The sequence below is a fragment of the Siniperca chuatsi genome, linkage group LG4 (genome assembly GCF_020085105.1).
Source record: "Siniperca chuatsi isolate FFG_IHB_CAS linkage group LG4, ASM2008510v1, whole genome shotgun sequence".
Lineage (NCBI taxonomy): Eukaryota > Metazoa > Chordata > Actinopteri > Centrarchiformes > Sinipercidae > Siniperca > Siniperca chuatsi.
This window is the reverse complement of record NC_058045.1, coordinates 31,408,438-31,422,510: the sequence shown is the minus strand read 5'-3', so window position 1 is coordinate 31,422,510 and position 14,073 is coordinate 31,408,438. Positions and strand designations below refer to the sequence as shown.

At 42.5% G+C, this 14,073-nt stretch overlaps 2 protein-coding genes across 3 annotated transcripts in view; one reads left to right on the top strand and one right to left on the bottom strand.

The window, feature by feature from the left end:
* Nucleotides 1-38: 38 nt before the first annotated feature.
* Nucleotides 39-3,903, top strand: pdcd2l (programmed cell death 2-like). 2 transcript variants are annotated; one of them, XM_044192318.1, is made up of 2 exons: nt 39-1,264; nt 1,867-3,903. In XM_044192318.1, the coding sequence occupies exons 1-2, from the start codon at nt 772-774 to the stop codon at nt 2,475-2,477; spliced, it is 1,104 nt and encodes a 367-aa protein (XP_044048253.1). In that variant the 5' UTR covers nt 39-771; the 3' UTR covers nt 2,478-3,903. The 2 variants fall into 2 exon arrangements, with proteins under 2 accessions (XP_044048253.1, XP_044048252.1); XM_044192317.1 differs by having other exon boundaries at nt 1,864-3,903.
* The window catches only part of nfatc3b (nuclear factor of activated T cells 3b), a 25,303-nt gene continuing 14,805 nt past the window's right edge, over nt 3,576-14,073 (bottom strand). Inside the window, 2 exon segments of the mRNA XM_044192316.1 lie at nt 3,576-4,326; nt 8,947-9,745. Of these exon segments, the coding sequence (XP_044048251.1) occupies nt 4,190-4,326; nt 8,947-9,745 (936 nt within the window). The 3' untranslated portion in view covers nt 3,576-4,189.

The following is a 14,073-nucleotide window of genomic DNA, read 5'->3' as shown; positions in this document are numbered from 1 at the left end:
TATATATATATATATATATATATATATAGACATTGTATGTTGTTGTTCATTGTTGTGTTGTGTGTATCTTCTTTCCCCTAGTTGTATGTACGTAATAGTTAAATGTTTGTTTACCTTTGTTCAGCTTTGTCGTCCTTATTGTTTAGCTGTATTTCTATTTCTGTGTAAGTTTATTGAGACGTGCCTTGTATGTGTATGTGCAGTAATGTAGCAGGAGTTTACAGATACATATTCTGATCAGAGTGACAAAGTTGTTCAAAATATGACAAGTTCCGGGTTTTAAGAGTATCTCTGACAAAACATCCCAACTGTAGATCGATGTGACGGCATCTTTAAATTTAACTGGTTGGTAAAAAAAAAAGAAGAAAAAGGAGCTTTTCTCCTTTTATACCAATATATAAAAGGAAGAGCTTTTGACTGCACATATTTGTACTCAGGATCAGAAATACAGGACGGTTTTATTAATGCTTCGGAGCTTTATTTTTAGTCTATTACCGAATTAAAAAATGATTTATGTTTTTTTTTTATTTAAGTGCACATTAGTCCATAAATCACTAAAACTGATATTATATCGCTGTTTTTGTGTGGAGGTCCGGTAGGAACTTTTCTTAATCTAGTTCACAGATTTAACGTATACTCTTGACATTTTACCGTCTTGTTACATGTGTTTTTATTAATTGGACCGTTTTGTTTACAGCAGCCGGGGATGTTTTGGTGACGGACCGCAGACGCTGACTTCCGCTTCCGGTCGGTGTTTTCACCATGTGAGCGATGGCTTCACCCGCTCAGGAGTTAACTCTGGTCGGTCTGTGCGATGGAGAGCTCGACTCTAAAAAGCACCAGTCCTCATATCTGACCAACAAAGTCGGGGGTCAGCCGGACTGGTTGCCGGCCATCTCCCGGCAGTCTCCCCGCTGCGGTCGCTGCGGAGCCCCGTTAGCTCATGTGGTGCAGGTGTACTGCCCCCTGGAGGCCTCCCCCTACCACAGAAACCTCCACCTGTTCGCGTGCCCAGGTGCTGAGTGCAGCGGCAGGTCAGACTGTTGGAGGGTGCTCCGCTCTCAGTGCCTGGAGGCGGAGGCGGAGGTGGCAGCGGCGCAGACACCCAGCCGGCCTGTGCGGGCTCAGGAGGCTCCTCTGTCGGCCACTGACTGGTGTGACACCGCTGATGACTGGGGGATGGAGGAGGGGGATGATGGATGGGGAGGAGGCGTGAAGGAGGACAGCCAGGTTCAGGAGGAGGCAGCAGCTGCTGAAGCAGAGGGTAGGGTTGATTGAACAGTCTAAATATTGTTAATAAAACGTCATGGTGTGGGTTTTGTTTTATTGAGAAAAGTGGTAGACTTAAACTAACTAACATGTCAGCAAACAGCTTCCAACATTTTAAAAAAAAATGTTCCTACCTCTGGAAAGCACCTGCTTGACTATGACTTTTTTAAGGCAGGGTCATAACTGATTAGTGCACTTTAACATCTTAATAACTCATGGCAACAGCTTATGGTGTGGTCACAAGTTATTCACATTAGATCCTTTGTTGAATGTCATCCCATCTCCTGTCAGCTCTCTACTGTAACACATATGTACACCAGCTGCTGTCATAACGAGGTACCAGCAGCAGTTTTAGGATCCAATTTCAAGATTAATCCTGAAAATTTGTCCGGAACAGCCAAAGACATCCTGTCGTCTGGAGAGCGTACGGGTCCTTGTCTGGTCCCTCCCCCCCAGAATTATATCTAAAATGCAGCAGAAAAAGATTCCCTGTTAACCTGCAGTTCAGTGACATGGACGCCAGCTGAATTTGAATATCTCTGTCAGAGGAACGTCTTTTGGTTATTTTGATTTGTTTTTCCTCTTTCTGCCCAGCAGCCAGTGAGACTGCTGTCAGCAGCCAGCTTCAGGATCTCAGTTTGGGAGACTCACGGGAGGACGTTCATGTCCTCCGCCCGTTCTTCATCAGTGTGGTGGAGGAGTCGGATCTGGGCGGAGAGGAAGACGACCTGCATCACGCTCGGGAGCTGCTGAGGGAGTACGAGAGGAGAGAAGGAGTGGCGGTGGGCGAGCTGGAGGGCGGCGAGGGCGGCGGTGGGCAGGAGAAGTACGAGAAGACGAAAGCCCGACACGGAGACGCCGTCTTTTCCAGGTTCATGAAGAAGATCTCGCTCTGTCCTCAGCAGATCCTGCGGTACTGTCGCGGCGGGAAACCGCTCTTCATCTCCGAGCCGCCGTCCAACATGGCTCAGGTGGTTTCGGCGTGCGGCTCCTGCGGAGGATCCAGGACTTTTGAGCTGCAGCTGATGCCGGCTCTGGTCAGTCTGCTGCAGAGGAAGGACGGCGGCGCCGAGGCAGAGCTGGAGTTCGGGACGGTGCTGGTTTATACCTGCACAAACAGCTGCTGGACGGCGGGATCAGGATCAGGATCAGCTGTGGAGGAGTTCTGCTTTGTTCAGACAGACCCCGACCAGCAGCTCTTTAAATAACCGAACAGCTTAAAGGATCCGGTCAGTCTGATTCTCACCGATTTGTCCATCAAAACAGAACAAAGAGTATTAAAAACGGAAAATTTATTAAGTTTTGGATGCTGGTGATGACAGTTTTAATTTCTGGGTCAAAAGACCAAAGAAGCTCCCAGATTTTATTCCATCCAGACCAGTCGGTCTGAGCTGAAATCAGCACCTGAAAGTCTTGTTTTTGCAGACCTCCAGTGGTTTAATATCTCACCTTGCTGCAGTGATGATGAAGTGTACTCCAGGACACCGTGACATCACTGTTGGGTGTGGTTACAGGTGTACTTTGGTGATGCTGGCTGTGTTCAGAGGTGAAACAGACCTGAAAATTTCAAAACTGCTGTTCAGCCACACTTTAAAAGAGTCGATCAATACTGAATCTCAGGGCGGAACCCTGCTGCTGCACGGTTAAATTGTAATGCATGTTGTGTCTCTGGATGCGCCTAAATCAATGACGATATGGTGGATGAGGAAGAGTGTCTGAAGAACGCTGCCAAAACATAGTTGTTGTGTTTCCTGCTGCAAAAAGACACTTCACAGTTTACAGTAGGTCTTCTTCCAGTGAGCTTAGAAAATGCTTGTTTATAGAAAAAGAAGCAAAAATAGAAAAAGATCAAAAAGAGCCCGAGGCCCCCCACAGTTATCAAAAAATGGATGATTAAATGATAAACAAGTGTTTGCACTGAAAATGGTAGTTTTAAAATCCTGATTTAGTTTCACTTAAGGCCTAAAATAGAGCAGTGGTGTGAAAGCGCTGCGAGTGGTGAGATGCAGTTATATCTATATATACTTCTACCCGTATACAGCAGTGCAGCAGCAGTTTTCTCCCTGTGTGATTTACTGCAGATTTACCCTTTAATAACATGCAGCTAGCTAAGATTAGCTGCTCTGACCTTTGACCTCCCTGTAATGAAATGTTAGGAACTGAAAGTGCCTTAAATATATTGCTGCGTGTGTGAGACAATATCTCAACTCTGAAAGTGACGCTGCTCCTAAAATCCTTTATCGAGACACAGAATAAACTATTTTACAACTCGCACTCACAGATTATATATCAAAACACAGAACATCAATATTTTCCTTTCTTTTTACTTCAACCTCACGATACATTTCTGTAATTCAGTGTCTTAAGCGTCACACCGAAACAGTTCAGGTTGAACAGCATTAAGGTAATTCAGCGAAGAAAATGTAAACCGAACAGAGTAAAACCAAGCTATAAAAATGTAAATGATCAGCTGAAGGACTTTCTTTTTTTACTGGACCAGATCCAGAGTATCAAAAATAGATTTCTTAATTAACTGGCTAATAAATAATGACAGGATTTTGTGCGACTTTAGCGTCTGTAATGACATTACTGATTGTTGTGATTGTGTGACATTAAAGCACGGCTTGAATTCTAGCCCTTTGGTTGGATTCTGCAGTTCTTCCAATTTGGTTATGAAAAGCTAAAAAAAAATCTTTGGTTTATGGGTGAAAAACATTCCTGAGACAGGCGAGGAAACAGTAATCTGACGCGATACCCTGATGAGACGAGCCCGCAGGCTCGTCGGAGGCGGCTGATTGGTGTTCAGGCACTTGCAGATCAGTTCGGTGCACTTGGTGCAAACGTGACCGCCGGTTTGGTTTTGTCCGGAAAGCGAACAGTAGCAGAAGCACTGCGGCCGTCTCCCGAGGAAGCAGTGTAACTACCGGGGGCCTCCACAGAACGGTAAGGCAGCGTCGCTGGACTTGTGCTCCCAGTCGTACTGTTGGTACTGGTCAAACTGGTCGGGCTGGGCGCTGCCGCTCAGACTGCTGATGTCTCTGTCGATAATTTCGTTCACTGCAACAAAAACAGAAGCAGGAGAGATGATTATTTATTACCACATTTCGATTAGCGGTACAGAATTCTCTAAGTTTGTACATTTTCTCTGATTTTCAGAAATCCTAAATGATGTTTGATAGCTGGGGACAAAAGTCACTAGCTTGTTGCTAATAACTTGGGACTGCCCCAGGTAACCCAAACAACCCGAAAACACATTCGGCAGCTGACATCGCTTCACTTTAACTTTTCTAGATAGGGTGTGAATTCATTTGGTAACTGTGGAGCCGTGTTTTTGTTCCCCAATTACAACGACGAAGGGTTTTGAATTGGCCTCCAAGGCTCGATCTGTGCCACATGTGAGCAAAGAGATGAGACTTATCAGTGTCCACATGGCTTGAGTGCTCTTTCTACAGTAATTTAATGAAAGCAGAAAGTCACTTGATGAACTGTTTCCCAACAGGGTTAGAAGCAGTATTCATATAGTAACAGTAATATTAGTAATAACAGTAGTAGTTGGAAAGTACTTGTGGAACCAGGAGTTTTTTGAATGTTGGTTGGACTAAACAAGCGATTTAAAGACATAACTCTGGGCTCTGGTGCTTCAACAAAGTGCATTTGTCACAGTTTACAGACTGATTAATTTAAAAAAAAAAAGATAAGTAATCTTTCACTGAAGTGTTTTAATCCATGATGTATTTAGATGTTCACATTGCATCATCACATGCCTCTGCTGGTGTTGAAATTGCTGTGTTGGCGAGGGTGTGGGGTAAAGTGCAACAGAAACACCTCCAGTGTCTTAAACGCCACAGAAAATACTGAGCGGAAATGAAATGGAACAACACTGTAAACAAACGCAGGGAAAGAAACCTAGCTTCTGTACTGCAGCTCCCCGTTGGGCCACAGGAGGGAGCAGCTGGACTTTAAACACGTTCTCCAAAACATTTCATTAACGACATACGACTTACGATGATTTTACCTTGACAGGTTTGTGTGTAAAACAGAGAAACTGGCTTCAATCACTGCAGCATGTTCTGCATAACATCTTCTGATTACTGACTAATTCATTAATGACTACGAGTACTACTACCAGTACTTTAGTTTATCACACATGCTGTGCAGGCTGGGTTATCAGTGGAGGTGAGAAATGATTGTTTATCATTATTGTTAGTAGCGGCAGTAAAGCTGCTCTGCTGAGTCTCCGTCTCGGCTTCAGTCAGTCTATACATAGCTCTGCTGTGAAACCTGAAGCTCGTGAAGCAAACCAACACAACAACACTCATCACCAACACGCTGCCTGTTAAACACAGCTACAGCTGCATGTATGGATCCAGATTGGCAGTCTCAAAATAAACATTCAATTCTAACTCCTTTTCGTCACATACAAAACTCTCTGACATCCCACTCCCCTTTCCAGCACCAAGCACCTGGACCTCAAAGACCTGGACCTCCAGGGCCTTCCCCACTGCCTCTCGCACTTTCCTGAATTCTCTCCCCAAGACTCTCTCTTTCTTTCCCATGTTCAAGACCAGGGACCTCGAGACCCTGGTTTGGAGTCCCCTGGAGACCCCTCTGCTTTAGCTCCACTCACTGCCTCCAGAACAGTCCCGCCACATATTCAGGATAGTTTCTGGTTGACTAGCTTTCAGTTCTCAACGTAGTGTTTTCCTCATAGAGCAAATAAATGCTTATGTACAGTGATACTGTACTGGGCAGTAAAACATGAGCACCATGTCATATTAAGGAGGATGAAAAACAAAAATTATGTTTGCAGAGAACTGTGTCGACACGAAAAAGGAAGTCACTGTGTTAAATATCTGATTGCTTCCATGCGCTGTGCCACATGTGAGCAAAGAGATAAGACTTATCAGTGTCTACGTGGCTTGAGTGCTCTTTCTACAGTAATTTAATGAAAGCAGAAAGTCACTTGATGAACTGTTTCCCAACAGGGTTAGAAGCAGTATTCATATAGTAACAGTCATAGTAATATTAGTAGTTTAAGTAGCCTTTGTAGCATTTGCGATAACCGTGGCCAGTGAGCACGGATTTGGTTATTTTGGTCTTTGAAAAGTAAAAGCTTTTTAGTTTTTGGCCTTTCCACCACTTTGGTCCAAACTGAAATACAACTATCAGATGGACTGACATGAAAGTTTGTACAGACATTTCTGTTCACCAGAGGATTAATTCTACTGACTTTAGTGATCCTCTGACTTTTCCTTTAGCGCCACCATGAGGTTCACTTTTGTGGTTTTGAGTGACGTATCTCAACAACTACTGGATGGACTGACATAAAACGTGCTTCATTGTTCATGCTCCCCTCAGGATGAACTGTAATAACTCTGCTGATCCTCTGACTTTCCATCTAGCGCCACCATCAGGTCGACACGTTAACGTGTCCGACACTTTGGTTTCTGACCAAACACCCGCAGAGCTGATGACGCTCCTTTGTGTACTTTGGGTTTAGTGCTAATTAGCAATTCTTAGCATGCTAAACATTATACCTGTTAAACATCAACATGTTAGCATTGTTATTGTGAGGATGTTAGCATGCTGATATGTAGAAGTTGTTTCAATTTCTATATTTCAATGTGAAGCACATCTAAATCACATTGAAACACGGTCAGTTAAATTCTTTTGAAACAATAGTTGCTCGTAGACTTCTAAAATGCTTTTAACTTCTCAGAACCAGATTTAGCCCAGTTTGAACCTACATCAATGGCTTCCCAACCAGGCGGTCTCCAGATGTGTGTGTGGGCTCAGAAGATGATTACGGTAACAAGGTGGCAAAGAAGAAAAAACATTGTTCTGCTGTGTTTACTTTTCAGACTGTTTTCTAATCTTTGCTTTTTGCTTGTGAATTACTGGATAATTTTATCTCTTCAGGACTCAAATAAAACAACCTGAGACAGAAGAGTCACTCATTTCAGGTTGACCTGGACACATGTTCAACCTGTGACGGGGAGTCAAAACCGAAAGGGTTTGGAACTTTTGACCCAAACGTCTAAACATCTTTTGACCTTCAAATAACCAAGTCAGTCACTAGTAGGCAGCAGCAGCAGCAGTAATAATCAGTAATAGCCATTAAAACTGCTGCCGTCACGCTGATTTTACAGGTGTTTTACTGCCCTCGTGTGTGATGAGGCTGCCGTTTCTCCAGCAGCACCAGATCAGGCTGCTGAGGTCAAAGTCAAGGTCAAAGGCGTGAGAGGGGGTGGGGGTGGGGGTGTCGGCCAGGCGGGAGGGTCAGAGGCCTGACGACAGCTGCTGCCCAACAACTGAGGCGCAGCAACGAATTTAACCCCCATCTGCATCGTTCAGACCAGCAACAAGCAGACGCAGCTATTATTAACCCAGATCAGAGAGAAACCCAGTATTCACACGCAAACACACACACAGGGCCTCGACATATAAATAACCAACATCACAGAGCAAGTGTAGACAGACAGACACCTCATCACACACTCAGCTGCACAGCAGAAACGCACACAGAGCACTGATTTGGATTATGGGAGTCTGAGATCCAGCTCCCAGGACCAGATCACCAAAGTGTAAGCAATTGATTTTTGCTGAGGCTCTTTTCTCTCCATTTGTTTGTTAGTAATAGTTTGCCACTGATCTCCTGACAGATTAACAAAACCTTTTCACGTGGCAATCAGGGTGGATCGTTAGACATAAAACCAGTTTCCGTTGTCTCACACCAACAGCACTGTCTGTCTGATTAGTAGAAGAGTGACATTTTTTACATGTCTAGGTTTCATATAACAGTATTTAAATGACAAGATTTCATCAGGTACTTAAGACCTAAGTCAAACTGAAATATAGTCACTTAATGTAGCCCTAGACCAGCAAATCACCAAATCAATGCTGTGCTGACAGGAAAACTGCTCCTCCACTATCACATCTGATAGGGGCGATAACACTGATAATAAAGCAATGAGTAGCACCATTACTACGAATGGGACTTCACCTCTCTTTCCCATATTTTTTGTCACTCTCAACTGTCAAAAAAAGGCAAAATGCCATAAAACTACACTAACAATAACTTGAGTTTTTGTGAATTTGAACTAGATTTGAAAACGTTTTGAATTACTTACAGTGTGATTTAGTACTCCACTCTAGTTAAAAGGTATCTGACCTGGCATGACTCCTTTGTTATTTTTAATATTTTATGTGTGCAATCAATTCAGTAGCCCTGTAACAGGTTTGCTGAAAAGGTAAAAGGCAGAATGGTCGTTCAGCTAGACCTATAAACCTTTACCAGGATCTGCAGAAAATCAACCCACGCTGTTTTGTTGTGGCAGAAAAAAGTTACATACATCACTGATAACAAGACCAACATGTATGGACCTGGATGACTGGTCTGGACCAGTATCAAATAAAGGGTTGATACGGACTGTAGATCTTGTTTCAATCCTGTAACCACGTTAAAGGCTTTTTTTCAGCCATAAAGAAGGACAGTGCCTTGACTTTCGGGGGTTTCAATGCCCTTTCTTTTAACATGTTAACATTTAGTTGAGAATCTTTAAATTCGTAACTGCTGTGAATCCGAGCTGACTACAGCTCCTGCCCTCCATGAGAAGGTAGCTACAAACTTTTCAGAGCCACCTTTCAAGCCTACCGGGGGATTGTTAAGCTTCCTACCATCATCCAGGGTGATCTCCTGTTGGCCCAAGGATCCCAGATTTGGCTGGTCTTCCGGCTCCTGCTTGATGCCCAGCGCCTCTCCTGGGCCGGAGAGCAGAGAGTCCTTCTGGGGGTCAGCAGGGGTCACAAAGGCTCCTCTGGAACTCAGAGATGGAGAGTGTTCCCTCTGAGGTCCACCGGAGGAGGTGGGAAGGGGGATGGTAAAGGTCTGAAGGGACACCGAAGAGGCCTGGGGGGGCATCGTGGAGATTTGAGGAGATATTGAGGAGGTCTGGGGAGGGAGGGAGGAGGTCTGAGGGGGGATGGTGAAGGTCTGAGCAGGCATGATGGAGGTCTGAAGAGGAATCAAGGTCTGATGGGGGACTGAGGAGGTCTGAGAGGGCATGGAGGAAGAGGTGTGAAGAGGGATGGAGGACGTGTGAGTAAACATTAAGGGGGTCTGATGGGGGACAGAGGAGGGAGGGGGGTGATGAAGATTAGGTGCGTTCTGGGAAGGAGGACCACGATGCACTGGGATGTCACAGGAATCATAATAAACCACGTCTGGGCCGAGCACTCGGTCGTGGGAGGGCACCTGGCGGGAGGCTGGACAGAAGCCAGGTGGATTGCGGGAGATGTGGTCCGTCTCCCAGCGCTCCTGTTTGACTCCAGCAGGGAGGTGACGTCTGACTCTAGGCAGGTAGGTGAAGCTCTGTGTTAGACTTCTTCTTTTCTTCCCGTTTGAGACGTAGAACTGGACTTGAACCGGATCCGTTGTCTTCTTATTGTAGGGAGGAACCTCCACCATAATGCTGGACTGAAAGACAGAAACATAGAGACATGAAGAAAACTAGAGAAAACCAAAAAAATGGTCTCTGGGTTGATGACAAAACAAGGATTTTCCTCCTTGGGTTCATGTATTTCAAATAAATAGGATTTAAAGACAGAACTTAACTTTGGGAGGGAGTAAATTTAAAACATAAATGTCAACAGAAACATGTCTGTCACACAGTCTGTAGTTGTCACAGCTACTATGATCTTTGAAATTAATACTGCACACTGTAGCACTTTCAGATATGCTAATGTTTTTTAAACCGATACCCAAATTCACACCTTCAGGCAAACAATGTCTTTATCGTGGCAGAATCTTAAAGTCGTCACCATCTTTGCAAACACATGCAGGTTTTTAAGGTTTGGCCTTAATGACAGTGACAGTGACTTTGCAGGAAGACAGAAGGGTATGATTTCTACGTAGAAGGAAACAAAAGTATATTTTGTGGCATTGCAATATTTGCCAAATTACAAAAGAAGAACAATACTTTCATGGACAAAATGTAATATAAACACATTTTTCGTTATGTAATGAAACAGAAATAATCAAAGAGCCACAATCACGTCTAAGTTACAAAATCTACAACAAACTGACTATATTCAGTGATGTCACGGCATCCTGTCCTTCTCCCTCAGACATAGACACACTCAAACTAAGCCTCAGACTCTTTGTGGTTTTCAACAAGCTCTTGTTAACTTCCTCTTTTTACTTCCTCTTGGGGGAATCCTCATCGCCATCTTAAGTGACGTTTAAACGCCCCAAATACTAGAGTGAATTTCTGTGAGATCGACCCTTCAAGGTGGACATTTGATCCAGAATGCATTGCGAGCTTTCACAATTCCCTCTGCTCATTGCATAACAGAACATCACATGATATACAGTATATAAGTGTAAGTAAACACAGCTGCATTAAAGTGGCAATAATCAATTTTTTAGGGCAAAAGGACTCCACAACAAGCAGACAGAGCAACACTATCATCCCATTGGCAGTGGTAAAAGAACCACTACAGCAATGTGAAAATACACCATTACAAGTAAAAGTCGTAAAACTCCTACTTAAGTAAAAGTACAGAAGTATTATCAACAAAATAAACTTAAAGTATCAAAAGTAAAAGTTCTCATTAGATAGAAAAATGTCTTGTGACTGATACCTGATTCTATCAGACATTTATTAGATTGTTAATCAACTCTTAGAAATAAGGGCTTCAAAAGTTCAAAAGTTATACCCAGAACCATTTGTTTCTGAAGAACCGTTTTTTGAATTAAGGGTTCTTCAAGGATTCTTTGTAAGACTAAGGGTTCCATTAAGAACCCATTCCATCCAAAGAACCCTTTTTGGAAGAAAGAGTTCTTCAAGGATTGTTGAAAGCATGGGTGTTAAAAGATCCTCACCCTCAATTATTATCAGATTAATTTCTACTTTTACACACGGGTTCCCAAACTTTTTCAGCTCGAGACCCAAAAGAGAAATTTGGTGTCTTCCCGGGACCCAAATTTATGAAAATGCATCATGAATTGCCATTACATCTACATTTAAAAACTACTGATAAAGAATACAACAAACCTTGAATTTAAAATGTATATGAAATGTATTTATTTCATTATAAAAGTACATTACAGCAATAATCAAATTTGCTGAGTGTAATGTTTCTCACCACCTCATAACGAACTTGGACTGTCACTGAAACGCTAGAGGGCTTTTAGTTTGAAACAGATACAGGAAGTGTTGAGTTTGTATTAACAGCACAATGCAGTAACTTTAACAAGGCAAACAGGAGAGGATCAAAACAAGGCTTCATACTAAAATATTGTAGTGACGGCCCACATTTCCCATCATGCCTATTGCTGGACTGAGTAGTTTGTTAAGTTTGGTTTTTTTATGTTCCAAAAGGCAAATGTTACTTTCTGTTAGTGTCTGTAATGTGTCTGTTCAGAACATGGTGGTTTATGTTAGTAACGTAATTGTAATATTTGTGCTGGTTTATAGTTTTACCCATTAGGTGGCTGTTACATTTCTTGACAATAGCTGTATTTTACCACTATATTTCACTATAAGTTCTTGTCCCATGAGTTGAATGTCATTAAATGGTTGACGTTGCCAAGAGCTGTTTTCTGTTTCTCATTCTGCCTCTCGTTCTGCGCTGCCTGCCACAACATCACTAATCACACTTATCAAACAGAGGGAATTAGAAATAAATGCCTGCCTCTAATACAAGCCTGTTTCAAATAAACGCCTGTTACCTTCTGCAGTTGAGGTAAATAAAAGCCCTGGTCACTATTTGAGGAAATACAGTATGCATTTCATATAGGGTTCTCCTACGGGGACAACCCTATATGGTTCTAGTTAGCACCTTTATTTATAAGAGTGTACTGATGCATCCATGTTAGAGCACCTTTTTTGCTGTTGTAGCTGGTCGCGTGGAGCCAGTTTGAACTACTTTATATACTGTACAGTTAGCTAGTTTGAATTGCTTTATGTACAGTTAGCTAGTTTGAACTACTTTATATACAGTTAGCTAGTTTAGTTCAGTGGTTCCCAACCTAGGTGTTTGGCACCTCCAAAGGGTCACCAGATAAATCTGAGGGGTCGTGAGATGATTAATGGAAGAGGAAAGAAGAAAAAAGTTCTGATACACATCAGTTTTCGGTTTTTGGACTTTTCTCTAATCTTTGCTTTTTTGTTAAATATTGGAAAGTTTTAGCCTCAAATAGTTATTTAATTAAAAAACAAGTGAGAAGTTTAGTTTGGTGGAACTGCTAACAACTCATGGATATCTAAAACGTGACAAGGAGACACAACCAGACACTAGGGGTGTGCCATGTCATGTCATGTCATATCGTTCACAATAATACCGGTATATTTTTTAATGTAATAAAAAAAAATTCATATCGTGATAATGGCAATATTCCAACTTGTTGACGTAATGATGCTGAAAGCGCAAGTAACATTGCCCAGTTCCAAAAAGGAGTGACTTCAGTTGTGTGGAAGTGATTTCAGTGTTTGCCATACAGACTTTACTTGGGCGGACCGCAAAGGTATATTAACGGCCACCAAAGTATATTTGGCGACTCATTTTAACTTTTTTATTTTTTTATTTTTTTATTCGTCCAATGCCATCCATGATCGATTAACTAGTGGACAATCTCCCCTCGCTTTCACCCCTCCCGTGCGGTCTACAGACAGTCGCACATGCTCTGCAGAGAAACACAAACAGAGAGTCTCCTGTTTATGTAGTCCTACTTATCCCGTTGTTTTGTAAAAGCTTGTAAGTGCACCAGTGCCAATGTCATTCGGTACCACGTTGGTTTTGATCGTTCATTAACAACAAGCCTCCTCGACACGTGGCACACCTGCTGCTGTGAAAACGAAATCGTGGGTGAAATAACAGAATACACATACAGGGAGAGAGAAACAGAAAGAGGGCAGTAATCATACCACCATATCACCATACCAGACAATGCTTTTTTGTGTGTTGGGAACTACTTGTTAAAACTTGTGTTTTAAGTCCCCCTAATTAGCATTTATAAGCAGTATCTAAACATTTAATAAATGGCTTGTAACACACATATTTAGCTGTAAGCAGAAAGTGCTTATTAAAGTATTTGTCAACGAAAATAACTCCTCCTGTGAGCACCCATAAATGCTAAATAATAACTACACCTGTTAAATAAATGTGGTGGAGTAAAAAGTACAATATTTCCCTCTGAAATGTAGTGGCGTAGTTATAAAGTAACATACTTTAAAATACTCAAGTGAAGTACAAGTACCTCAAAATTGTACCAGTACAGTACTTGAGTGAATGTACTACTTTGCTACTGTTTGGTCTCCACCAACTCTGAGGAAAATATTTCTCTCTGTGGAATCGCGACCAAAATAAAGGTTTGGCTCTAATTACGTCCAACATCTTGATGCTATAAACACACACGATGGGCAACTGGGCCTTTTATTTCCCCTACCTGCTCTGAAGAAAGTGTCAGACTGAATGTTTTTTTACACGTTAGCTTGCTGGATGCAGCAACAATAGGAACACAGCACGCACAGACTGAGTAACGTGGCAGATGATAGACTGATAACCTGTCGTATTGATGACCTACTTTAGTTCAAAATCAGTATCCTGTTGTTGGAGTGACAGGGAGTGATGATGAAAGATGCACAGACAGACTGCACCAAAGGTAATTACTGCAAAATAGCCAATTAAGTTCTATAATTAGAATTAATGTTTTTTGCCAAATCATATTATCCCAGTCCTGACCACTGTTTCTCTTGACCTGTCTTCCCTGTTATAATGTATACTGTACATGTCCTGATTTTT